Source organism: Triticum dicoccoides, chromosome 7A (assembly GCF_002162155.2).
Source record: "Triticum dicoccoides isolate Atlit2015 ecotype Zavitan chromosome 7A, WEW_v2.0, whole genome shotgun sequence".
NCBI lineage: Eukaryota > Viridiplantae > Streptophyta > Magnoliopsida > Poales > Poaceae > Triticum > Triticum dicoccoides.
The window spans coordinates 133,744,368-133,771,755 of record NC_041392.1 but is presented as its reverse complement, the minus strand read 5'-3'; the positions used below and the strand labels follow the sequence as shown (position 1 = coordinate 133,771,755).

The 27,388-nt window shown below is 45.5% G+C and overlaps 3 protein-coding genes across 3 annotated transcripts; all 3 read right to left on the bottom strand.

Moving 5' to 3' along the window:
* Positions 1-306: 306 nt before the first annotated feature.
* LOC119329462 (WAT1-related protein At1g44800-like) lies at positions 307-3,189 on the bottom strand. The gene is made up of 6 exons (XM_037602511.1): positions 2,815-3,189; positions 1,976-2,038; positions 1,528-1,894; positions 1,244-1,405; positions 978-1,129; positions 307-872 (listed from the first exon to the last, which is right to left on the bottom strand). The coding sequence occupies exons 1-6, from the start codon at positions 3,006-3,008 to the stop codon at positions 644-646; spliced, it is 1,167 nt and encodes a 388-aa protein (XP_037458408.1). The 5' UTR covers positions 3,009-3,189; the 3' UTR covers positions 307-643.
* A 10,205-nt stretch (positions 3,190-13,394) lies between these two features.
* Positions 13,395-15,576, bottom strand: LOC119331776. The gene is made up of 2 exons (XM_037604954.1): positions 14,473-15,576; positions 13,395-14,339 (listed from the first exon to the last, which is right to left on the bottom strand). Exon 1 carries the CDS (start codon positions 15,482-15,484, stop codon positions 14,537-14,539), a length of 948 nt encoding a protein of 315 aa, XP_037460851.1. The 5' UTR covers positions 15,485-15,576; the 3' UTR covers positions 13,395-14,339; positions 14,473-14,536.
* A 10,152-nt stretch (positions 15,577-25,728) lies between these two features.
* Positions 25,729-26,925, bottom strand: LOC119333273. The gene is made up of 3 exons (XM_037606218.1): positions 26,580-26,925; positions 26,333-26,455; positions 25,729-26,227 (listed from the first exon to the last, which is right to left on the bottom strand). The coding sequence occupies exons 1-3, from the start codon at positions 26,923-26,925 to the stop codon at positions 25,836-25,838; spliced, it is 861 nt and encodes a 286-aa protein (XP_037462115.1). The 3' UTR covers positions 25,729-25,835.
* Positions 26,926-27,388: the final 463 nt, after the last annotated feature.

Sequence of the window (27,388 nt, the reverse complement as noted above, 5' to 3'; positions counted from 1 at the left end):
CTAAAGAGACGAATTATTCCTGCCGGAAAGAGGCGCCAAAGGCTGCCTGCACAAGGGAAAGAAAGGCAGACGGCGACGTGTGTAGATTCAAAGGACGCCACCTTTGGGATACTGTTGGATTCCATGCCAGGGAACACGGCGCACGAATCAAGTAGGATCAAGTAGTAGTGTTAAGCTAGCTAGTTGCTACAGCAAGAGTACTACTACTACTTATTGATTATTGCACACACAGGAAGGACACGGCACTTTGCTTTTCTCAACTGGGGTTAGTGTTAGGAGTAGTGGACTAAAGAGGCGAGCGCTCAGTTGAATCGAAAGTAGTCGTTAATATTGATTGATTCCACATCTCTACGGTAGCAGAGCGAAGCAGGACTAGACATGCATGCGCGTCATAAGCAGGTCCAATGATCAAAGTTACATACATGGTAGTAGTAGCTAAAGAGTAATAAGGAGCTCATAAATTTATGTGGTCGCTCAAAGTCAAAATGCGAAATCAAAATAAAGAAACTAGACCGTCGATCGTCGACACATGCAACTTCCTTTCTGCATCACACGTAGAGCAGATTTCTTGACCATACACGAGACCGAAGAAACGCACGTAGTACGTACGTAGGCGCATGCGCGAGATGCCGCCTGGAGGTCGCTAGTGGCAGATCGCGCCCTTCACCGCCGGCGTCTCGACGTCGTGGGCGACCTGGCCGCCGTTGACGTGCCTGCCGCCGTTGGTCCCGTTGGTGCCGTTGCCGTTGACGGAGGTGAGCGGCAGGGCCAGCTTCTCGGCCACGGAGTGGACGGGCTTGTCGATGATGTCGTTGCTCTTGCCCCAGATGAGGGAGTAGAGGCCCAGCACGATGATCGCCGCGCCAATCACACTGAGATGAGAGCCACAAGATTAGTTAACCGATTACTCCTGCAGCGATTGCGACGGGTCTTATCTTAATTAATATCAAGGTAGTTTACTGATGAAACGTAATCACCTTCCGAGAGTGGTCTCTTCCTTGAGGATGACGGAGCCGAGGACGGCGGTGATGATCATGCAGAGGGGCTGGAAGGCCGTGACGAACACCGGCCCGCGCGTCTCCGTCACGATGCCCTGCACGAAGAAGGCCACGCCGGAGCACACCACGCCCTGCATGCGCACGCGCATAATTCATCCATTAGCTCGTTAATAACTACTCTAATGGGGTCGACTGGCCGGCTGCATGCATGCATGCATGCAGCTTGACTGGGGGGCGCTGCTTACCGAGTAGACGACGGTGAAGAGGCGGGTGTCGAGGCCGATGACCCACGCGCTCATGTCGTGGCGCTCCGCCACCAGCGCCATCGAGCCGTTGATCCCGGTGCCCATCGCGCAGATCAGGGTCGTCAGCGTCAGCGCCGCCGGGTAGCTGTTGAGCGTGTTCGACTGCGTGCATGCGTTTGCGAGCGGCGCAATTAAGGTACTACGTATACTGTACAAGGGAACAAAGCTAGCTAGCTGCTGCTGCCATTAATGGCGGCCGGCGTGGCCGGTGTGTGCGTGCGTACCTGGAGGACGAAGAAGCCGGCCCAGGCGACGCAGCTGGTGATGATGGCGATGGTGCCCTTGAGCCAGGTGGAGCTGCTCTGGGCGGCGGCGGCGGAGGCGGCCTGGTCGACGTGGTGGGCGCCCCTGGCCCACGGGAACTGCACCACGGGGCCGTGGTACATGATCATCAGCACCGCGCCGATGACGGTGCAGATGGTGCCGGCGACTTTGGCCTGGCTGTGCGAGCTCCGGAGCCGGAGCTTCTCCATCCGCAGGACGATGGCCATGATGAAGGTGACGGCCGGCAGGATGTTGACCAGCGCCGACGAGAAGCTGGCCGAGGTCAGCTTGTTGCCCACGTAGTACAGGTTCTGGTCAAGCACAGGCCTGCAGGTTGGGAACCCACGAATATTGTTAGCCACTCCACTGTAAATAAAAACAGTAAGTAAAAGCATGCATGGCACGTACTCGAGCAGCGCCAGCCCCAGGATCTTGATGAAGATGCGGAGGGTCATCTTGGGCCGTATCCCCCTGCAATTTCGCAAGCATAACAGAACAGACAATCAGTCGCTGTCGGCTACTACTCCATACAAGACGCCAAAGACAAGTTACTTAGCAACGGGCAGTTTATGGTGCATGAAACGAAAGCACAGCTAGCTCAGAGCTGGGCATTAGCAAATTGGCATGAAGCTAATTAAAGCTTTGCTTGCTAAAAAGAAAGTATACTCTAGTGCGGTTACACGCAGATCACAGGAAGCAAAGGTTGTCGGGGTTGCATGTGTCGGTCGGGCATAGATTAATCGAGAGTCGTCCTGACTCCTGACTGACCGATGTCACGGAAAGGAAAGGGGGCGAGAGAAAAGCCGACGTGAATGAATATGCCTGTGGTTGAAAAAGAAAGACCTGGGCATGGATGCGATAGGTGCGCGCTCCTGGTGTCTCGCACCAGTGTGCAACTGTGCATCTAGTGCTTGATTACGTAGTGATTGACTGAAACTAGCTACTAGTAGGAACAGATAATCTTGATAACCATTTAACTTTGTCTTTGGCTGATAATAATAACTAGACTTCCACTTGGATGTGATGAAACAAAAACGAACTGGGCTTCTGAAACCTTCAATGGAAGCTGGCTACCATGCCTTTGTCTAACAGAGTGTGCATGCATGCATGTAAAAATATCTTCTCCGACAGAGTGCATGCAGCACGTTAATTGGAACAGTTTGACATGCACGCACATGTAAGAAGACCGGTGGACGGAGAAGGAAGCTGAGGGAGGTACTAGGGATTGAGAGATTGGTGCTACGTACTTCTCGAAGAAGAGGGCGAAGGGCAGCATGACGAGCGTGGCGGCGAGGTTGCGGTAGGTGACGAGCACGTAGTGGCTCATGCCGCGCTTGAGCGAGGCGACGGAGACGATGTACATCCCGGCGTACCCGATCTGCAGCAGGATCATCATCATGTACGGCTTCACGTCGTTCAGCACCTTCTTCCCCACGCCCATGGCTGACGCTCTCCCTCTCTCACACAAGCACGAGCGGAGGGTGGGTGGACGGAGGCACGAGCGCACAGCTCTCACCACGTACTCGCACCGTGCGTGTGAGGCTGCGGCTCGCGCTCGGCTGGTGGGCGGGTGGCTGCTGAGCTCAGACAACTGACTGCGGTACGCGGCGATGGAAGATGAGCTCGCGGGCGGGGCAATTTATAGCGGGGTACAGGCCTGTGGGGGGTGAGGTCAGCCGGTCAGCTCGGCATGCATTGGCCCGCGGCGCGCACCACCCGTGCACACTGCTCCTAGCTAGAGTATGTGCGTGCCGGTAGGAGTAGTAGGAGTTGGTGTGCGTGTGTGGTGTCGACGGAGACGGATGGATGGATCCCGAGTCACCCGTGCACCCAGTTTCCCGTCCTCAGTTTGATTAGGGCGCCACGAGCTCTACCGCTCGATGGATCGGCTCGGGGAACGTGGCCGGCCGGGCCGGGACGTGCGCGTCGACGTTGCCGATCCACTTCCGGAGCGCGCCTGCTCTGCCTCCTGCGCCGGCAGCAGGCCAGCAACGGAGGAGACGCCCGGCGGTACGAAATGCCGCCTGGATGTCGTCTCCGACGGCAACGGAGTGCCGACGCGCGAGGCGGTCCGACGACGGTGGCAAGCGTTTCCCGAAGCTGTACTGGCTAGTCATCAATCAATGAATGGGTTAAAGAGGGGGGAGGGGAGTCATGGCAGCAGTAACTTCGCCCGCCAGGGCAGCTGGGTTCGAACTCTCATGTTCACGTAACGACGCAGAAATTATAGTAGAAATGTGTGTTTTGGGACTTCATTCATTCTCGTAGCCGTATCGAGACGATAGCATGCTACCGTCCAGATACATTTGTTCGAGCGTCAATTAATATGGGGTGGAGAAAGTGGTTACAAGAGAAAAATATCCGGCCCTGTGCTAGCACTACCAGTAGATGATGCACGCAACCAACAAATCCAAAGAACGAGAAGTTCAGATAAGTACAACAGAAGTTTGGACACGGTAGACGAGCTCTTAATAGTGGTGTCATAACAACAGAAGTTCGTTTCAGCCACCGTCGATCGGTAGGTCAGGCCTAAACTGCCACATGTACCGCCAAAATGAGCTTGTCGCATGTCAAACGAGTGACATCCTGGGATTCCCAAGATCGCACAATTCTTACATGTATGAATAATTCACAAAGGGTGGAAACGCCTTCTTTTTCTGTTAGAAGAAGTAGTGTCATTTCAACATAGCCAGCTGAATCAAACATTCCCAAGGGTTGGGTCTTTAGGGTTTGTTTGAGACTAATCGCATGTTGCGTCATTGTCATGTGGGGTCTATCTGTCAGATGGGTATCCATCAAGTATCCATAAGGTAAATTCTAAATCTATGTCAGACCCGTAAGTTCGGGAGTATCCATGGGCCTCAAAAATTCATAAGTAAAAAATGTTCTCCAAGCCCATGTCCAGTATACCGGGTATCCACAAGTACCCGCATCCATGGATAATATTGTCATCTATAACCATGTGGTCTACTTATACTCAGAGGCCATCCCCTCGGTGAGAATTTTGTCATGCACTGCATCCATCATCAATCTCCGTTAGTTCTAGCGCCTGACTGATATGAGTATCGGTGTATACTGTGTGCCACACGCAGTTCGTCTTTCACACAAACACATGTAGTTCGTCTTTCACACAAAAAAAGCAACTCTCTAGCAATGGGCTACTACTCAGATCCAGGGCATCCACACCACTAAGGAAAATTTCTAGAGATATCACCTTTTAGAGCTCCTTCCACACATGGAGAAGGACCACAAACTCTAGAGATATTTTACCACATCATTTTTGTCTACTGAACCAAACCAGATTAGCAATAATCCTTTGTTGAAAAGAAAAAGATGAGCAATAATCCCTTGTGATCAGTAGACAACAAACAAGACAATTCTGGTACGATGTGCCTTCTGCAAGAATTATTGTCAGGTTAGAAGTCTATGAAGAAACGCTAACCAATAATGAGAAGTATGGACACGTGGACACTACGGAAAGATTCCAAAGAGTTGGAATGGAAAAATTGACAACCCACTATGAATTAATGACATCATATGGAGTACACACTTCGTCTGGTGAAGAGTGTACTACAAAAGAGTGTACTTTTATTTTTCCAATGTACTTTAAAGTGAGAAAAAATAATTCTCTCTCATCACACGGTAATCAAGACCAATAGCAATCTACATATGGTTTTCTTAATTTCTACATGCACTTAGGCTGGTCATAATGGAGAGTAACTTAGACTAGTGTCATATGCATGACACTAGTTTAAGTTACTACCTTCATAGTGCAAAGTAACATAGTACTAGTGTCATATGTGACCTCATTTAATTAGCCTGTAGACTCATGTTGTCTTGGAAAGCGCTATGTTACAGTAACATATTATGTTACTACTTCTCATTAACTACTTGCCACATAAGCAAAAAATTCTTGAGGTGCGCTATGTTACTACCTAAGTTACTCCCACTATGACTAGTAACATAACGCACTTCAAGAAAATTCTGCTTATGTGGCAAGTAACTAATGAGATGTGGTAACATAAGGCTAGTCATAGTGGGAGTAACTTAGCAAGTAACATAGCGCACTCCGAGAATTTTTTGCTTATGTGGCATGTAGTTAATGAGAAGTGGTAACATAATATGTTACTGTAAGATAGCGCTTTCCAAGACAAGATGAGTCTACAAGCTAATTAATGAAGTCCTCTATGACACTACTAGTATGTTACTTTGCACTATAAAGGTAGTAACTTAGACTCGTGTCATATGCATGACACTAGTATAAGTTACTCCCCACTATGACCAGCCTAATATGTTACTGTAACATAGCGCTTTTCAAGACAAGATGAGTCTACGAGCTAATAAATGAAGCCATCTATGATACTACTATTATGTTACTTTGCATTATGAAGGTGGTAATTTAGACTAGTGTCATATGCATGATACTGGTCTAAGTTACTCCCCACTATGACCAGCCTTAGCTCATTGGGGGTTGGGTAATTAAAGAGGAGAGAGATGATAGCTTGCACATTTCCAATGCATTTTTTACTCAACTCCATAATTTATTCTAAAAAATTAGATGCACACTCTGCACCGGACGGAATAAGTAGGACACAACCAAAAAAAGTGGCATGAAGCTTCCACATTTGCATGCAACCCCAAACTAAATGGTTGAAGCTAATAGCTCTGCACTGCCTAGCTGCATGCCTCCATCCATATTGGCCGTATCCCCTAGTCTGACCCACTATGCCACATTTAGCTATGACAAACTCCCGTATGTGCGGCGCGATGACCCTCGTGGTTATCCCAGAAGCAAAATTGATATGTGCATTCATGGACTAATGGTATCTAGCTATCGCGGCTACTCGAGGGAATTCCGTGGCAGAAAGCAGCAAGATGTAAATATAGGAATGTTATCAACACAGGCTTTATCGGAAATGACCCTGGCTTTACTGGAAAGGAGTCCCGTTTTGACCCCCTCTTCCAACCCGCTAACCTTTTAACAACTTTAGCACCTACGAATATCTTACCTATGACACACAAACCTACTATTGGCAATCTTGCACATTTTAAAAATGTCCCCATGGAAGATATTATTATTTTTCGTTTTGGAGGTACACCCCCCATGGAAGATGTTTTGTCTTTGAGCAATGCACATTATAGTGCTCGAATTGCACAAACTTTCTTTAGGGAAAGGTTGGGGTTATTTATTTAATGGATAGGTGTACGCACGCAACATTTCTATCTAACCGAGTGTGCCATCGAATGAAAGCAGCTAAAACAGCAACATGATAAGCTTTCTCTCCATGCATCCGTTGCCTTCGCCTGGCGCTGTGCCACAAAAGAAGAAGAGGGGACGCCGATGCGTGTCCCCCTCTTCCCAAAGAAAGAAAATGACGAGGAGTTTCTCCGCGGCGGCCCTTCTCTCTCCTTTCCCGCAGATGGAAAACAACATCACCCACACCACCCCGAATGGTTTCTTGTGGCGCCAAACTATCTAAGATGGAATGGAGATCGACAGCGGCCGCAAGAGTGCCTCTCCTTTTCTCAAAAATACGCACGGCGCTTTGCGTCCCGGCGCGCCGATCCGATCGTCCGCCTCGTCCTCGTCCTCGTCGTCGTGCGCGCGCGCGAGAGGAGCGATCGAGCAAGCAAAGCGACCCCATCATGCGTCGTCGATCCACCTAACTGGCAGCTGGTAGTAGTAGTAATGGTGGCGCCAATTAATCAACGAAAGGGCGGCCGGCCCCTTGGCTGGCTAGTTAGTGCCTGCTGATGCGCGGATGCATGTACGCGCGGTTGGTGCGCTCTGCTTAGGATTTGCATCTTGTGGTGGTAGCTAGGTCTCACACTCACCTCGCCCCAGGAGAGAGAGACATAGGAATCTGAAACTTCTCCGCCTATAGCCGGCTAGAGAGGCCGCTTAGCTTGTTGACCTCAAGAAGCCTCTGCTTTAATTGGGTAGAAATGGTCTAGTTTTTGCAGAAAAAAGAAGGGGGGAAAGTGGGAAGTGCCTCCATCGGTTTATTTAGTAATTGCAATCAGTAGTTTGGTGTCAACTTGATTGTACTCTATACACATATATTGGGTGAGGTGTAGGCAATATTGGTGCAAAAGCATACAAGATATCACTAGAGTATGGACATTCTAATCAAAGCTATCCTAAAATTGTCTATGTGCGCGTCTTCGATTTTTCGACTCTCAGCTTGCATCATTTAATTCGGATGCACGTTCGGTGCGTGCGGCTAATTGGCGCGCGAGAGAGGACATATAGTTGATATGTATCACAACTTGGCCCGTGATATTTCCTCTCTTGATAGTGTGATACCAACGTGGAAACGGTAGTGTGAATGGTCATTAAAATTTCCAAAAAGAGTTACGACACCGACACTATGCCAAGACCACAAGTTTGTGTGCACGTCTTTGATTTTTCGACTTTAGCGAGCATCGGTTAACTAATTTGGATGACCTTTCGTGCAACCGATAGCCGCGCGAGAGAGAACATACTAGTTATATCAATACATGGCGTGATTCCAATGTGGAAATGTTGGTGTGAACGGTGATGAAATTTTCCCAAAAAATATGACGACGGCATAATGCTACTACATCATGTCATGTGATTCAAAATCAAATTTTGATCCTTGAATTCCTCAAAAATAGAGAAAATCCACCTAAAAGGTGATCTCCAAAGGCAAACGAGAAGGCCATACATCCATTGAAGAGAAGAGAAATGTGTCTTCTCCTTTTCTCTTCACATAGTATAACTTCTTCTTTTTTTGCGGGAACTTGACGTAGTATAACTTGTCTAAACAGAAACTTTTGGGTCTGTTTTAAAACCGTTTCGACGAGAGATCTCTCGGGACAAGTATACCTGAATGTCTTTCCACACGCCAGCGTTCTGGTACGAGGGTATGGTCACGGCACCGGATATGTTCACCTGCAGGCTGCAGCTGGCCAGCACAACATGTGCTGCGGCCTGCGGCTCAACTAGCCAGCCAACAGTGACCCGACTGGCCACACCGTTCCCGGTGCTCAGCCTCTCCTGACAGGAGGATTTGCAGGCCATTTGCCACGCTGACACGAGGAGATCGATGCATGCGCTCTGGCACGCCGGCTGCAATTATTCCCAGAATAGCATCCGTCGCAAACCCGATAATGGGATGCGTAGTCAGGAGTCATACACTGGCCTGCCCGGATGGAATGGATCGAGCTTCCAGATCACAAAAGCAGTGCGTATCTCTCTAGAGGCAACGAGCTAGCGACATGCCTGGGCTCTTACGTGGTCAGTGTGTAGAAGTGACCGACAACGGAGACAAGTACACTCTAGCTCCAATTTCGCGTTTGTAGTGGACGTATGTACCGGCCGGTGGCAATGGCAACGGCATGGCAGGCAGTGCAAGTTTTCCGCGTAATGCGTCATGATTAACGTGCATTTTGCGCATTAAAGTATGGGACGACGTACGCACGCCGCTACTAGAACCCGGCGTTTTTCCTCCACTTGTTTTGCTAGTCCTTTTGCTCTTTGCTTGAGGCTGGTCACAATGGGGAGGAACTTAGGAGTAACATCACACACTCCAATACAACTTTGCTTATGTGTCACATATTTAATGAAGAGAGAGGTGCTTGTGGTAACTAGCTAAGTTACCGGAACATCACACACTCCAAGAAACAATGAGTCTATAACCTAATAAATACATTGTTGCATGACGCTATATAGATGTTCCTACCCACTGTGGAGGTAGTAACATAGTCTAGGGAAGTGTGTAAGTTACTAGACTATGTTCTTGCCCATTGTGACCAGCCTGAGCTATACGGGACAGAGTTCAGTTTTGTACTAATAAATTTAGGCCTCGTGGCCGTAAAGAGATCATCTGCCATTATTGTACTGAGGAAAATGAGGTTTTGCGGCTAGTTGATGCGTACATCATTGCACTGTACACCGAATAAGATCGACGGGAATATGGTGCTTGATCGATCATGTTTGCATGAGCTGATCATGCGTCGCACGAGCCAGTTAAATCAGGTCCAATCGACTGACCGATCGGAGATGAGCTACTCGGCCGGGGTACATGGCAAGGGCTCGTGTGATCGTGTCATGTGTAGGCGCTGATCGGCCGTGGAGATCCCACCTGACAACATGCGCCAGGCTAGTGGCCGTGGACCAGTTGCTGTCGCCCTGGGTGCACATACATACAGTTACCCACCCAAAAGGCGAAAATGGTCTCTGATTAGGCGACTTTAGGCGCGCAACAATACTGTAATGTGCGAGAATGGCACGAAACGTCCGAAATGGACAGGACGTAGCGCCTGTCAAGCCAATCTGACTTGTCCGGATAGCAGCAGCAAGCAACATCGCAATTTACAAGTGTTGATTCAAAACAAACTTGATTCGCGTGATGATTAGCCTCCAGTTGCTTCGCTGATAGGGAACCGACGACGAAGGGCGGGTTTTGGAATGAATCCCCAGGGAGCACGCACTCGGGCGCAGCTCTGGAGAAGTAGCAGCCTACAAAGAACCCACCAATCCATAGGGCTGGAAAGCAAAACGAATAATCCTACGCCTCTACAGCCCTCATATATGGCGGCAATAGTATCTGCCACCAGTGACAAAAGCCTGCCAAGGCGAAAGGCAATTTTGTGCCTATAAACTTAAGCAGCACTTTCAGTCAGGGCGGCTCCGATACGAGAACACTTTCAGTCAGGCAAATCTACGGCAGAATAAAGCATCGTGTGCGGGTGCATATTATCGCCGAGTCCAGAAGGCTGGGAATCAAACAGAAATACTGACGAGTCACATCCTTGCACCCCCAAACACGCCTAGCATCGTAGCAGTAGTTAGCAAATGATTTACAATTTTACAGACAACGTGACGTCGATACAAAAGGCTTGTCATTGTCGTGGACCGGGATTCCTCGGCATGAGTATCTACAACATGAGGCGAGCGGATTAGCAAAATAAGGCCTGTAAAGAAATATAAGATCGTCTACATTTAGTGATCTAGACGATCTTATATTTCTTTACAGAGGGAGTACTAACAAGTACAACAGCATTTCATTAGCAAGCATATGACGCCTTCGAGAGAGAACTAGTTGAATCCAAAATAACTTGCAGAACTCCCACTATTACCAGCCAGATGTGTATGTAGGAAATTACACAGAATCTTGACTTTGTATGCCTCAGCATTGGAAATAAACTTCTGGATTTACAGTAACTATGGTGATAGAAATGGCCGTCTTTACATTACCGCAACAAAACAACACACATTCAATTTTAAGAACATTTTACTACAACGGCAATAAAACAAACTCTGGCAAAAGGCATAACAGAAAAAATCAAAACACCAACATTGTAACGGCAGAAACATTTAGGAAACAGCTGAGAAAGGAAAAAAATCAGATCCATTTATAGAAAGCTAAGATTGAAATCATTTCCAGTGAGCTAAAGCTGAATTAACTCGGGGCTATTTGTCAATAATTTCCAACCAGGTCACCTCAATGAAAAGACGTATATATTGGAATTAGGGAAATAACACGGCAAAGATGAGAAGGATATTATTTCTACCAGCATCTATTAATCCCCACCCCAAAATGTGGACAGAAAGACCAAACCGGCATCATTAACCTGTCCAAAAGGCAGTCACTATGAGACATCATGCATAAACACGCGTTTGTTCTATAGTATACTTGGTCAGTACTTAGACTATACTTTTTATAAAACGAAGTAGCATGTGGAACAAGAAAAAGTGTAGGCCTCATTGAGCATTAATGAGGAAAGTGGCTAATGATATGGTTTCTCAGGATTTGTCTTCAGTATTAGGCCATCTATCACGGCAGGAGTAATATCAGCAATTTAAGAAAGATTTGGCATTATCCTAATTTCACTTGGAAAAACAGCAACAGGCAGCTCACTATCAAGATAACAATTCAAGGTAGTATATGAGAACAAACAAAGACAACTGCATGACAATCAACAGAAAATGGACTTGAAAACCTCGTGCCAAACAACATTATCTTGGCTACTTCCAATAAGAATGAATGATGCAGTTTATCACAATCAATTCCCAACCTAAAGTTATTTGCAGGATATATTTTTTGGGAACATTATGTGCCCATGTGTACAAACATTAACAGTCCTGGAACTCGAGGCAAGTACTACCTCTGTCCGGAACTAACCGTCGCTGAAATGAGTGCATCTAGACACGCTTCAGTGTATAGATCCACTCATTACAGCGACAGTTAATTCTGGACGGAGGGAGTAGAATATTATTAGGTATAAAGGGGACAAACTGCATTCCATTTATACTGCAATTTAAGTGCTAAGTAAGAAAATGGGTGGATTAATAGGAATAACATGGGAAACAATTCCTTGTGAATGTGAGGTTCGTAAATACTGGAGATCAATTTTCCGGTTAAAAGAGTCAGGTATTTTGAAACATGTGTACTTTGATAGCCCTTCATTTCCTATTGCTTTCTACAGGGATTCTTGATTTTTCTTATGCACTCGTTCAGTAAATAAGAAGTCCTGCAGAAATGTAGGGAAAGGCTGCGTACAATAGACCCAAAGTGGTCGGACCCTTCCCCGGACCCTGCACAAGCGGGAGCTACATGCACCGGGCTGCCCTTTTTTATTCGTTCAGTAAATAAGAAAAGCACGTGAAAGCATTATACCATTCATGAAACAAGAACGTGGTGATGCAAAATTTTCAACATGCCAAGTTCTGAAAGGATCTCCGAAGACCTCCCAAACATCTGCTTGACATGGTACTAGGATTTGAATGCCAGAGTGCAGGTGTCATGATGATGTGAGACTCAAATGGATATATGCAACCAAAGAGCATGAGTTTAGGGCTAAGTAAAGCTCATGTTAAGAGGCCAAGGAGCAAACTGACCCATATGGAAGTCCACTTGGTGTTAAGCAAGACCCTAAAATGGAAATAAACATGTGGGTAGATGTGCTCCACTTGAGCTTACACCTAAGTTGGGCAGTCCCAAACAAATAGGCCCAAACTTCAGGTGAACAAATCAAACCTAACAATGTAAATATTGGGTTAACTGTTGGCTAGGTGTCACCCATGTGAACGGGTAATCAGGCCTAGATCATTGGGGGAGTTTTGGCTATAAGAATGGTTGCATTGTGAAGTACTCCCTCCGTCCGGAAAAGCTTGTCCCTCAAATGGATGTACCTAACACTAACTTGGTGCTAGATACATCCATTTGAGGGACAAGTTTTTCCGGACGGAGGGAGTAGGAATTAGAGTGGTGGTCCCATCGACACAATGGTGCGGGGATTGCTTAAGAGCATGCAAACACGATGCATGAGACATGAGCAGAAGCCATGGTACAATTCTAAACACCTAAAGGATTTTGTGTGGCTATTATTAGCTAGTGGGCACTCTCATTTATTCACATTGTCCAATTTAGGTATCCATGTGGGTCGCAAAGCCATGTGAGGTGAGATTTAGGCACTGGTGCTTAAAAAACTGGTTTATTTCTTTAAGGACCTCCACTGAGCACCTTGCATTGTACAAGGCCTAAGAACAGTAAGCTAGGGGTGAACATTCCGGATGGGGGCGAGGCTTGTGCTGGGTTGTTTAGTGGTCGTTTCTTTATATCTAAAGCGGGGTGATGGCCTTTGTCAGTACAAGGGGTGGCTTTCCACATCCTTCCCCTCAGTTGCAACAAGGGGTGGCATGACGTGGGAAAGAAAAATAATAATAATAAATAACAGCGCTGAACAAACAATTCACTAACTCAAAGACATTTATGAATATAACACAGGACTAGGGAAGAGTTCAGATGATTGGTAGTAAAGGACAAAACACATTCTACTGACATGATGTGCTCTGCATATGTGGTGATTAGATCAACAAAAATAGATGTGCTTTGCAAGACAGTGTAACAGATTGAAGAATTATATACCACATACTATGTAACTTCATCACCGTTTCTGCTCACGCAAAAGGTTATCTTGCCTACACATACCACATATGTAAGCAGTAAACAAACAGATATCCTAGTGTTTCATTACCACTTATGCATCGGGCACGTCGGGTTCGTAGTACCCCCGATTCCACCACAGGTACAGTGACCCAGCGAGCTCAATTGCAAAGACGAGAATTCGGGCCCACAGCTCACGCCTTAGCAGCTTGGGGCACTCCTTGACGGCGAAAAACACCGCCTTTGACAAAGAATTGATCCAAAAGTTGGCAGCGGCATTGTTCTCATAGTCCATGATATCAAGTTCCTTCTCAATCACAAGCTTTCGTACCATGGACAGTACACTAACAAGAATCACTGGAGCCAGGACCTTTTTCAATGCCCAAGCTATCCATTCACTTCTCCTCCCGGCCTCCGGAGGGGCAGGGGGCTCGGCCTCCATTGCCCTGCACAAAGGCGTTTCTTCTGACCCTTTCTCTTTGTTAAGGAAGAGCGAGAGCAGGTAGAGCAATACGGCAGTTACCCCTGACACGGCGGTGGTCACTCCAAAACTACGCCACATTTTCCACTTTCTCCTGCTGGCGCGTCCTTCGAATGAAGCTTGCAGCATATATTTAATCCTTCTTATCTTCTGCTCTTCCCATTCTTTCCTCATCAGATTCCCAGGCTTCTCTCTGTACTCAAGCATCTGAGACAGTCATGGATCCATGAGCATTTGCTGGCGTGCCCGCGGGGAAAATGACTCTCAAACCTTAGCAATAAGTTCGGCGGCAGCTCTTAAAGCGACACCGTCTTTGTTTTGCTTGATGTTCTCCAATACAGCCACCACCTCATTACCCAGACGGGAAAACTCCTCACTGCACATAAAGATCAGGAAAAAAAAATCCACATTGAGCGCTTGTAATTTGGAACTAAACAAGGTAAAACGATAACGGCATATGGCATTGGCACTGTAACATAAGAGGAAGATGCGAAGGATAGAGTAGCTACCTTATTTCACTCGTCTGAATTTGTAACTCATGGGGCTCAATCTCTTCCCTCTCCTCTTCATCAATTATGTCCCTAAATGATCCAGAAGTTGAGCTGAGCACTCCCCAGAAGAGCTGTGTGAGAAATGAGTTCTGTTGCTGGTGCCTGTGTCCTGACGACCTCTGCCAATGTCACGGTCATTTGTGTGCTTCTGAATGTTCGACAGTTCGATCTCTTTCAACTTACGTTCTGCATCCACTCTACTGGTAACTTTCATCAGCTCCTGGGCAGTGCCACGGTGGTGCGAGACTATAGGGACAGGCAGGGGCGGCTGTTCAACCCTCGGCTGAGACTTGGTGGACAAAGAAGCTCCATTCTCTGTTTCCACCATGGCTGCCAGCCCCATGCGGTGAGAGTCTGTGTCGATTTGTATGAAGAAGTCTGCATTGTCAACCCCTTTCAGTGATTCAGTGCTTTCGGAACCCGTTTCGGCAATTACTAGGGTGATGAGAGGATTCGCCTCGAGCTTGGCCGGCGCTTCGATGCGCTTGGCGTCGCTCGCTGATCCCGCCGAAGTGCCGCAGGCAGTCTTGTCAGCCAGAGTCAATCCCTGCCCGCGCGCTCTGCTGGCTGTAGCTTCCGTGGCGGCGCCGGGCAGTTCCTCTCCGCTGCACTCAGACTTATCCGCAATCATTCCCTCCAGCGGGTCGAAGTTCTTGCTACGAGAGCCGACTCCGGCGGCGGCGGCTTCGGCCACCTCTGCGGTGGTCTCCTCCTTGTCCGTACCTGCCGCAGCCTGGTCCACCTCGATAGAGAGCGATTTCTGAGCGGAGCCTTGTTCCATTTCGACCGTCGACGATTCTAATCCGTCGATCTCTTCCTGGATGTCCTCCACGGGGGACAAGTTGTCGACCTCGCCGCCGTCAGCTTTCTTGCCGACGGTATCGTGCTGGGGCGACTCCGCCGGGCGGTTGCCCGTTTCAGCCACGGCGGCCGGCGGCGGCCCTCCGATGTGCCTCGACATTACAGCCATGCTTCGCTGATAATTTGCGAATCTGAGATTTGGTTTGGCTCGATTGATTCCGATTTCACCTCGTTGGGAGTTAGGGTTTGTCTGGGCTCACATCTAAGGGTTTGTCTATGTTTTTTCTGTTGTCTTTTCTTTGTTTTCAGCTTTGTATTTTTCCCGAGCCTACCCCTGAAATGGGCCGGCCCAACTCGAAAGAAAAGAGCAGTCGCTCAGCTTCCTTCAAATCAAAAAGAAAACGTACGGATGGGTGCTCCAATGGTTATTTCCCTTATTGTTTTTTTTTCTCTCTTTCCGTACTATTAATGATTTTCAGAAATGTGGTGAACAATTTTCAATGACACAAAAAGAATTTTTAACATATGGTGAACATTTTTCCAAATGCCATAGTTTTCATGAGGGGATGAAATTCGTGGGAGTCGTGGCAAAAATAAAATCTTTTTTGGAGTGCTGATTGTTTTTTTCCACGACTTCAACAAATTTTCATTCCCTGATGGAACTTGGCAAGCACTGCACTCAAAACATTTATCATTCTTTGCCACCAATTTTTTTTTGTTTTTACTGTTCATGGCGGTATCATAAGAGCTAAAGCTCGCATGGGCACTTTCCTACACTCTTGTCATGAATGCAAATGACATTGACATGTAGGTGGTGTTTTTCCGAACATTTTGGTATCTTCTTTACATTTTTTGATTTAGTATGAATTTTTTATGAAGTTTTCAAAGTAACGGTCAAACGGTCGAAGGGCAAAAGTATAAGAGGAACGAAGTGACTTGGACATAACCCATCGCTTTTAGAAATTATTAGGGGTAAAACAGTCGAGTGAAACACAACTAGGGGCATAAAACTAATTATCCCTATATTTTGTGGGTCTGTTCGCGGGAGATTGGATTATTCCCTCCTGTTTTCACTTTTAATGATGAGAGTAATACGGCAGGGAATCTGTATTACGATGTGTATTTTAGTGTGTTCTTCGCACAAATTCTGGAGTGGGAAGTACATGGAGGCATGACCGTGTGATGGCTGCGTCGCACGGATGGTCGCACGATCGCGGCCATAGGCAAGCCGCGTCGTCCCCCAATCAGGAAATGTCGCGTCAGAACCGCCGCCCTCCTCTTTCTTCCTTTCTCTTTTTCTTGACCACGCCCCACCACGCAAGCGCTCAACCTCGCTGCCCAAGGGGCCGGTCCCTTCGGCCCAGCAGCCCAAACAACCAGAACACATTGTTTTTTCTGTCGGAATAGCGTCCCTTAGGACAACAAGCCCATGAGACAGAAAACGTGGTGCACAAATAAGATCTAACAGTCAGAAACATGCAGGTCGAGAAAATGAACGGCCAAAAACGCAAATCGCTGAGAGCACTCGGTTTAGACTCAATTTTACTGTCCTAAATTCGAGAATAAGTGACATGTTGTGATGCACATTCCATGACCTTATATGATGCAAGAGATTATCTTAACCACACGTCTTTCCTTCCATTGTTTGAATGCATTAATAAATTTCCAGTAGCTAAGGTATGGTTGTATAATGAAATACAGCAACAAAAAGTGAATACCATTTATTCTTCCTTTTTCCTCGGAAGTTCATACGTAATTCCTCACGGAGTATGTTTCTCTTTATCAAGGTACTTTAACGGGTTTGTAATTTTGCATAGAGAAACGCTTCAAAACATTTCCTATGTATTCCTACTCCCGCAATATCGAAAGCTCCAAACATGCTTTCATATGAAAGTTATAAGATAACCAAGCTTTTCACTTCCATTAGTGTGATTTTATCATTGAAAACAACAAGAACATCATTAACATATATAATAATAATGTAAAATAGTTTACACTTACAATTGTAGATGACTGCCTTGCTTCATTTAGATAACCATATGACCATATACCATGCTATTCAATTGATGTGAAGCTTAGTTATAAGACCATATATTAATTTATTCAATTAGCAAACCATGTCCTTGTTTCCTCTTTTCCTAAATTTCATGAGAAAATAGTTTTCCCAAAGTATATTTCCCTTTGTGAATAATTTAATAACAAGAGTGACATTATAATATTCCAGTGAACCAAATTTCCGTACAAATAGAAAAGAAAAAAACTTATAAACAATTGGTTTGCAGTTGTTTGGTATGGTAACAAGTTCCCAAACTATATATTTCCTCGTTAAGTTTATTTCTTTCCACATTTCTTCCATCCATAGTTAACATTGATAATAGAAAATTTAGTGCTTCTTAAGAGACTTTAGTTATTCCTCTAAAATTTAGAATGACTTCACCAAAAACACATAGCAATTATCCAGATATTACATTCAAATTTAATTCCTCCCACTTATCCTAAGCATGTTAGTGTCGGGAGTTTCACTTATAGGTTCCTTTGGGGCCATGATTATATTCCAACATGATTGCCGATAATTCTACCCCTTGTTCATAAATATATTGTGTTTTCACTTTCCACCAGTTTTCCTTTTCAATAAAAAATACCCTTTGATCCACTAGAATAACCATTACAAAATTTCTCGTGTGTGCTTTGCAGTACTCGAGAATTTCCTGCGGAAATAAAAAGATTTCCATCAGTCAACAAACCATAAGGAGTAACTGTGCTAGACGAATGATATAAACAAATGACAGTATATATGCAATGCTTCTTCCAAAAATGACACGATAGTAAAAGTATTCAATTTCCACTTAATTATGGAGTGTACGGTCTATTGCAATGGTGAATAGTTCAATGCCCTTTACATATACAAATGATATATTCCTAAAGTGTACATCCCCACCAATCAGTTGTTAAAACTTTTAACTTTTTTAATCAACTGGTTTTCCTCTTTAGTACAAAATGTGGCCGGCATAATAAAACCTCTCGGGGTTGTATTTTCAAGGATACATATAACCATATCAAGAGCAATCATCAATGAATAAAATAAAATTAATAATGTGAACTCTACTTGGAGTGCATAAGGATATCAAAATAAATAACGACGTGAAGCTTTTAATCTCTTTCCACCTTAGGAACAAGTGTATAAACCAAAAATAACCATTATATATGCTTCACATGTATGATAGCCCTCCCACTAAAGTTTAAAATTACAGAATTAATAAAGTCGTACATGACATAAATATTGAGATTCCAAGCATGTGTTCCCATTGTAGGTATTCCTCCATATGGAGTTATCTTCACCAAATAAATAATTTCGGCTGCGAACTTTCAATGAACCATCAACGAAGAAGAGATGATACGTCTCCAACGTATCTATAATTTTTGATTGCTCCATGCTATATTATCTACTGTTTTAGGCAATATCGGGCTTTATTTTCCACTTTTATATTATTTTTAGGACTAACCTATTAACCAGAGGCCCAGCCCAGATTTGTTGTTTTATGCCTATTTCAGTGTTTTGAAGAAAAGGAATATCAGACGGAGTCGAAACGGAACGAAATCAACTAGAGAAGTTATTTTTGGAACGAAAGCCACCCGATGAACTTGGACCCCACATCAAGGAAGGAAGGAGGAGCTCACGAGGGTAGGGGCGCGCCCCCCTGCCTCGTGGGGCCCTCGTGGCTCCCCTGACGTGCTTCTTCTGCCTATATAACTCCATATACCCTAAAACTTCCAGAACAGAGATTAGATCGGGAGTTCCGCCGCCATAAGCCTCCGTAGCCACCGAAAACCAATCTAGACCCATTCTGGCACCCTGCCGGAGGGGGCAATCCTTCTCCGGTGGCCATCTTCATCATCCCGGTGCTCTCCATGACGAGGAGGGAGTAGTTCTCCCTCGGGGCTGAGGGTATGTACCAGTAGCTATGTGTTTGATCTTTCTCTCTCGTGTTCTTGAGGTGATACGATCTTGATGCATCGCGAGCTTTGCTATTATAGTTGGATCCTATGATGTTTTCTCCCCCCTCTTCTCTCTTGTAATGAATTGAGTTTCCCCTTTGGAGTTATCTTATCGGATTGAGTCTTTAAAGATTTGAGAACACTTGATGTATGTCTTTCCATGGATATCTGTGGTGACAATGGGATATCACTTGATTCACTTGATGTATGTTTTGGTGATCAACTTGCGGGTTCCGCCCATGAACCTATGCATAGGGGTTGGCACATGCTTTCGTCGTGATTCTCCGGTAGAACTTTGGGGCACTCTTTGAGGTCCTTTGTGTTGGTTGAATAGATGAATCTGAGATTGTGTGATGCATATCGTATAATCATGCCCACGGATACTTGAGGTGACATTGGAGTATCTAGGTGACATTAGGGTTTTGGTTGATTTATGTCGGTGTTATTCTAGTACGAACTCTAGGGCTGTTTGTGACACTTATAGGAATAGCCCAACGGATTGTTTGGAAAGAATAACTTTGAGGTGGTTTCGTACCCTACCATAATCTCTTCATTCATTCTCCGCTATTAGTGACTTTGGAGTGACTCTTTGTTGCATGTTGAGGGATAGTTATGTGATCCAATTATGTTATCATTGTTGAGGGAACTTACACTAGCGAAAGTATGAACACTAGGCCTTGTTTCAACGCATTGCAATGCCGTTTACGCTCACTTTTACCATTAGTTACCTTGCTGTTTTTATAATTTCAGATTTCAAATACCTTTATCTACCATCCATATTGCACTTGTATCACCATCTGTTCGCCGAACTAGTGCACCTATACAATTTACCATTGTATTGGGTGTGTTGGGGACACAAGAGACTCTTTGTTATTTGGTTGCAGGGTTGCTTGAGGGAGACCATCTTCATCCTACGCCTCCTACGGATTGATAAACCTTAGGTCATCCACTTGAGGGAAATTTGCTACTGTCCTACAAACCTCTGCACTTGGAGGCCCAATAACGTCTACAAGAAGAAGGTTGTGTAGTACACATCAAGAGACCATTGTGCGAAATTCCATAATGCACTAATTTTACCATTGAGCAACATTTCCACTCTTCCTTTTCCAAATAGTATGACATAGTTAATAGACTCCAAGATATAACAATAAATCAAATCCCTTCTCATTGAAGTTGCACAGAGTATCCTATAACAATAATAGTTTTCCTCCACAAGGGAGTTTCATGACATAATTTCCAGTTCCAAAGTATTATAAATCTAGTATTTGTGCCAAAAAGAAACCATCTACCATTAAGTGAGAGTAAATTTCCTTTTCCACAAAGTGGTTCCCATTTTCCTCTGTAAATAAGTGATGCTCATAATAGATACTTCTTTGAATTCTTTCTCATGCCAGGTTAGTGTATTTATCATAATTTTCCTCCATTAGTGAATATGACGTACTTTCCAATTTCAGGTATATATTGTTTAATATTTCCTTGGAATTGTTTGAAAGGATGAAAACCATATATATGATTGAGCACGTATGAAAGATATTTCCCTAAAAATACATTCCAGATTGCATATAATTTCTGCACAATCTATCCGGTCTCATATTCAATAGGCAAAGAATTGGTCTATGATCCCAAAATGAAAAAAATGCGAGCCATTTATTACCGTTCGACCATGCAAGCTCCAAAGTTTTCAGCATGATATTCCTTTTCCTCGTTAGTGGCATCATTATCAGGCTCTTCTAGTTCAAGGATATTCATAATGTAATCATCAGGTGTTCTTATAAGAAGAACACAAATTTTCCTTTCCAAACTGTATTATTTTCTTGTGAGCCATCTAATCTGTTCCTAAATGATTCAGAGAAAACATAATGTTCGATTCTATTACCAAGGAGAAGTACGTTACCGATGGGAAGAGACAAAGAAACCCAGCGAATAAGCAGCAAAGGAACCCGTGTCCCTGATGGCTTCTCCGAGTCTCGCATGCCCGATGGCTTCTCTCAGGAGTGGTTCGGGGAACCAGGAGGGTGAAGATCAATCTCACACACCAAAATGAAGAAATCTGACTCAGTTCTTCAAGGTGAATCAGAGGAAAATTATCCAGTTTCTTTTTTTTGAACCATTGCGAGAGACTTCCCATCTGCTATGCAAACAAATATGATTGTTGAAAAGATCTGCTTTCCATTAACTGCGCCACGATCCTAAGTGTTTGACAGAAGAAAAAAATGGCATGTTGCACCCTTGACCGTATAAAAACAGTTTTCAAAGGGTGAAAATTCAAACCTCGGTTTAGTTTTGTGATGGGGTATGTCTAGGTCTCAGTCCACTGAGACTTCGTGAAGTCTCAGTCGGCTGACATCACCATGAACAGATTAGGCCTGTTTTATCTCCCTCCCTGTTGGGTCTTAATTTACCCCGTTGTGGGCCTGGGGTGTGGGCTCTGTTTGCTTGTCTTTTTTGTTTTTGTTATTTGTTTGGCCCGTTTTATGTCCCTCCCTGTCCATGGAAGCAACAAACATCAGAAACATGCAGTTGACGTCATAGCTGACCTCCCTCCCTGTCTATGGACGCAGCAAACAAAAGAAATTAGGCCATGCTCCATGCATTTCAGCAGGCCCATTTCCAAATGGAACTGCTAGATGTCGACGTCCCAGCTGACCTGAGACGTCCTGTAACTTGGAGTGAGCTAGAGTTCCAGTGAACTACTAGGACAAGTGAGCTGGACACTAGTGCTAAATCTACTGAAAGAGAACAAAAAATATTACTGAGGTACTCCCTCCATCCAAAAAAATAGTATAAAAGATAGTATCAAGCAGTACATCTGTAGTTTTAGAAAAAACTAAATATAAGCTGAAGCTGCGGAGTGGAGTGGTGGCATGCATGAAGCAGGCTACACTCAAGATTCATCAATCCTGCTGCCCCAGTTACATCAATAAACAACACATCAATCAATCTCACTAATTTCAGACCATAGTCCATGCGTTTCAACAAGTCCATTTTCACACAAGCAAAAAATCACCAGTGAGGAAAAACAATGTAGCTCCAACAAAAAACACATAATTCATGATTTGAGCTTGGGTGTAACAAAAACCACACATGACCTACAAGTGGTTCAAATTTAGTAAAGGGGATCTTGATTGGTATTAAGGATGTTGACAAGATGATGGCCATTGGATTCCCTTTCAACTGTATTGTACCAGTTAGGTAGATCAGACAAGCACACCTAATAATAACCAAAGATATCTATAGAAAATTTCACAACCCTGTGTCAAAAAATAGAGTAGTAGCATCTAAGAATACTACACTAAAATCATTCAAAATTTGCATCAAAGATAGTTAAGTTGAACTCCCCTCTTAATGGTATTCTTTAGCCTGCCGTAGTTGACCAGAAGAGCTAGATCGACCAAATACAGTGAGAAATACTACATGTGCAAATCACTTGCACGGTAGTACTGAGGAGTGGTCGCTTACAAGGATTTTATTTCCCTCCCCGAATGTGTCCTTGAAGATAGCATGTGGGCTGCAACATAGCACATGCCTCAAGGGGAACAAAATTACCTCGAGCTCAAGCACGAACATGATTAACTTGCCGTTTCTGATTTCAAACAGTACCGTTGGGTGGTCTCTAGAGAGATGTTGAGCCAGGGTTCACATTCCAGAGACTTGTAGAAAAATAAAGGTACTTCCCTAAATAAAGATACAAAATAATTTATTTTTAGTTTTGATTACTTGGGGAAACAAACCTATTTAATGCAAAAAGAAAAAAGAAAAATAAATAAGTTTGTACTTTTTATATGACTTAAAAAAGGTAACAAAAAGAAAAATATAGATCTTGAAAACGGCCCCCATGCCGTGCTCCGGCCAAAAAGACAAAGCTAGTTGTGAGATCGGGTGCTTGATTTGTGTTTGCGGGCACGACAAAAATGGGAATTGTGTTTTCCTAGTTGATGGAGTAGGTATCTTACCTGCTCTGCAAAAACTAGCCCCCTCACCCCACTGGTCGTTCCGACAAAGCAAAAAAAACCTAGTTGCAATCATGTTGGTAAAAAAAAGACATGCAGTTGTAATCCGGGGACACAGCTTATAGTTGCATGACTAATTTGCCCCCTCTCCCCGTTGCCCTCTCTCTTCCCGCCGCCCCCTCTGACAAAACAAAGCTCCCAATTGCAACCATGTTGGAAGCACATGCAGTTGCATGACTAGAGTTGGACATGCGACCGACCCTCTCTTTCTTCCCGCCGCCCCTCTGACAAAACAATGGCCCCAATTACAACCAAGTTAGAAGACATGCAATTGCGTGACTATAGTTGGACATGCAATTACCCCCCTCCTCGTCGGTCCCTTCAACAAAGCAAAAGCGCAGTTGCAACCAACTTAGAAGACATGCAGTTGTGTGACTATAGTTGGACATGCAACTGCCCCCCTCCCCCCGCCCCTCTTTCCATCACCCCCTCCAACAAAAAGGCCCAGTTGCGACCAAATTTGAAGACATGTCGTTGTGTGCCTAGTGTGGGACATGCAACTGGCCCGCCAATCCCTTCGACAAAGTAAAAGCGTAGTTGCAACCAAGTTAGAAGACATGTAGTTGTGTCATTATAGTCGGACATGCAACTGCCGCCCCCTCTCTCTTGCCGCCGCCCCATCCGACAAAACAAAGGCCCCAGTTGCATACAAGTTTGAAGACATGCAGTTGTGTGCCTAGTGTGGGACATGCAACTAGCCCCTCTCCTCGTCGATCCCTCCGACAAAACAGAAGCCTAGCCGGAACCAAATTAGAAGACATGCAATTGCGAACCATGTTGGAAGATATGCAGTTCCATAACTACAATTGGGTATGCAACTGGCCCCCTCTCACACCGCCGCCCGCTCTGACAAAACAAAGCCACTTGTAATTGCAACCAAGTTAGAAGACATGCAGTTGCCACCATGTTGGAACACACGTAATTGCATGACTATAGTTGAGCATGCAACTGGCACCCTCTCTCTTCCCGTCGCCCCCTCCGACAAAACAAAGGCCCTAGTTACAACCAAGTTAGAAGACATGTAGTTACGTGACTAGTGTGGGACATGCAACTAGCCCCCCTCTCTTCCTGCCACCCTCTCCTACAGAACAGACGCCTAGTTCCAACCCATTTACAAGACATGTAATTGCATGACTACAGAAGGACATGCAACTAACTCCATCTACATGGCGCCCCCCCCCAACAAAACAAAACCCCACTTGCAACCATTTTGGAAAACATGCAGTTGCGTGACTATAATTGAACATGCAACTGGCCCCTCTCTCTTCCGGCCACCTAGTTGGAAACTATGTTGGAAGACAAGCAGTTGTGTGACTAGTGCAGGACATGCAAATGGCCCCTCTCCTTGTCGGTCCCTCTGACAAAACAAAAGTCTGAGTTGTAGTAAGGTTAGAAGACATGCAATTGCGACCACGTTGGAAGGCCTGAAATTGCATGACTATACTTGAGCATGTAACTGGCCCCCTCTCTCTTGATCCCGCCCTCCTTCGACAAAACAAAGGTCCCAGTTGCAACCAAGTTAGAAGACATGCAGTTGTGTGGCTAGTGCGGGACATTCAACTAGCCCTCTCTTTGTCTGACAAAAACAAAATCTGAGTTGCAACCAAGTTAGAAGACATGCAGTTGCGACCATGTTGGAAGACATGCAGTTGCATGACTATAGTTGAGCATGCAACTGGATCCCACTCTCTTGTCGTCTCCCCCTCCGACAAAACAAACGCTCTAGTTGCAACCAAGTTAGAAAATATTCCCCGATAATTTATGTATAAAAAGCATGATAAGTTACGTACCAAATGGTTGATAACTTTTGTACCCTCGTAAAAAAAAACTTTTGTACCCTGGCATGCTTTTTACAACGAAGTTATCATGATATGTCAACAATTTTTACTACGTTAAAATTACCATGATGTTGTAAATATTAACAGAGCAGCCGGGCCATCTATATAGAATAAAAATATAAAAGGAAAGAAAGAAAAAATATTCGTTTCCAGGTCACGCTAAGTAGCAGTACAAATACTATCTAACCTTAATATAATCATTGGCTCAATCTAGACGGGGTGGTTGTGAACTACTGTGGACTACCAAGAGGTGGTGGGTTCGGTTCCCCACTTCTGCTAATTCTTTTTATTGCGCTAGAAGAAAAAAAAAGATGCGGTGGATCGATTCCCACATTGAGAGTGGAATCCGGATCTGTCGCTAACGACCGGTCGACTGGTCGTTAGCACAGTCCTTTACTTATATATAGACACGTTTTAATGTTGAGCTGTATTTAATATTAGGTACATCTGTCAATAGACAAAATTTAGACAACTAATTTGGGATGGAGGCAAATACTTATATATGATGAAAAATAATATATTTACACCGGCGTTTGTACACGAACATGTACATTGCAAGAGCAATCGCAATAAGAAAAGAGCATGCAAACTCCAAGCTTGCATTGCACTAGTACAAGCTTTGCTTTGCACAATATAATTTGCACTACTAAGCTATCTATCTTCGATCAGTCAACCGTCACAGAGACTCTGGGATATCCACCGGCGGAGTCGTTGAAAGGAACAGGTCGCACACTTTGGAGCGCCAGTCTGGGTCCGACGACCGGATGTACCCGGCGGACCTCCTCTTGTAGTCCTCGAGGGGCAGCACCCCCCGGCGGCGGAGCGCTTCCTCGTCGCGCAGCAGAGAGCCGACCACGTCGGCCTTGTGCCCGCAGTTCCGGTGCTTGTAGCCGCAGTAGCCCGCGGCACGCCGGAAGGTGCGAAGCGCGCCCCGCAGGTCCTGCTGGTCCATGTAGAACTCGGCTAACTCCAGGCAGCTGGTGGCGGCCAGCTGCAGGTCGCCGGTCCTGGCGAACAGCGTCGTCGCCTCCTCCAGCGCCTGCTCCACGTACTCTACCTCGTACTTGGCTGCACGCACCAAGACAACACATGGATGGATAATAATCAGAATCATGGATAGGCACACGTTACTTCGATCGGAATCACGGCCTACATATTGATAGATACACGTACGTTTGTGTTCGATCTCGATGAAGCATTTAGCAGAGCGCAGCAACGCGGTGGCCGCGCGCGGCTCGTCGCCGAGCTGAATGTCGTACAGAGCCTGCTCCGCGAACGCCAGTGCAGCTTCTCTCCCTGGCACATACAGTACAGTACAATATGCATCAGATCAGCCTGCTTAATTGCATTGACTAGTAGTAGTAATATTAAGGGGACAAGATGAAAAATACTGAGTAGTAAGTAAATAATTTGGCCGTACAGTTTAAGGCGATGAGGTAGCAGAGGGCCGAGTCCTTGAGGTCCTGCCAGGTCCGGAAGACGGTCCCTTGCCGGAAGGCCCTGCCCCTCAGCACGCGCGCGCGCGCCTCCAGGGCCGCCGGCCCTTGCCTCTCCTCCTCGAAGAGTATTATGTCCTCCTCCTGCTGCTGCTGCGGCTGAGATCGATCGTCGTCGCGCCGAGGGATCGACATCTGTTCTAGTATGTTCTTCTGCTCCTCGTAAGCGATCGGCATCCCTTTCTCGTCCTCGTCGTGCCGGGGGATCGGTTCGTAGCCGCGGCGGCGAGCGTCGCGTCGGTCCAGGAACGACGACGCTGACGTACCCATCACGGCGGCGGCGGGTTGGGTTCAGCTGTGGATGTTCTCTGCCCTTTTTTTTCTGATGAGGGGACTGTACCTTCACCTTTCTTGGCGGAGCGGGACTGCTGCATGTACTAAGCATATATACACGCTACGGGATCCACCGGCCGGGTCCTAGTCGGACGCGCACTTGACTCCTTTTTTTTTTAGGGCCGCACTTGACTTTCCCCAATTTCCTTTTTCTTTTTTACCCCAAGGAACATGTGTTGGAATTGGAGAAACCCCATACGACGCTCTCTGCGTCAAGTTTTTTCTTTTTTTTGAGTTGGCTCTCTGCGTCAAGTTGTGGTACAAACGCACAGACATGGCGAGGCCAGCGATTAAAAGGCCCGGCCTGTTTGCTCGTTTCATTGATCCTGGCTTTCGGAACCTTCTAGAAGGTTCCTAACAGGTCCAGGTATGTTTTTTTTTTCGTTTTTACCTTTTGCTG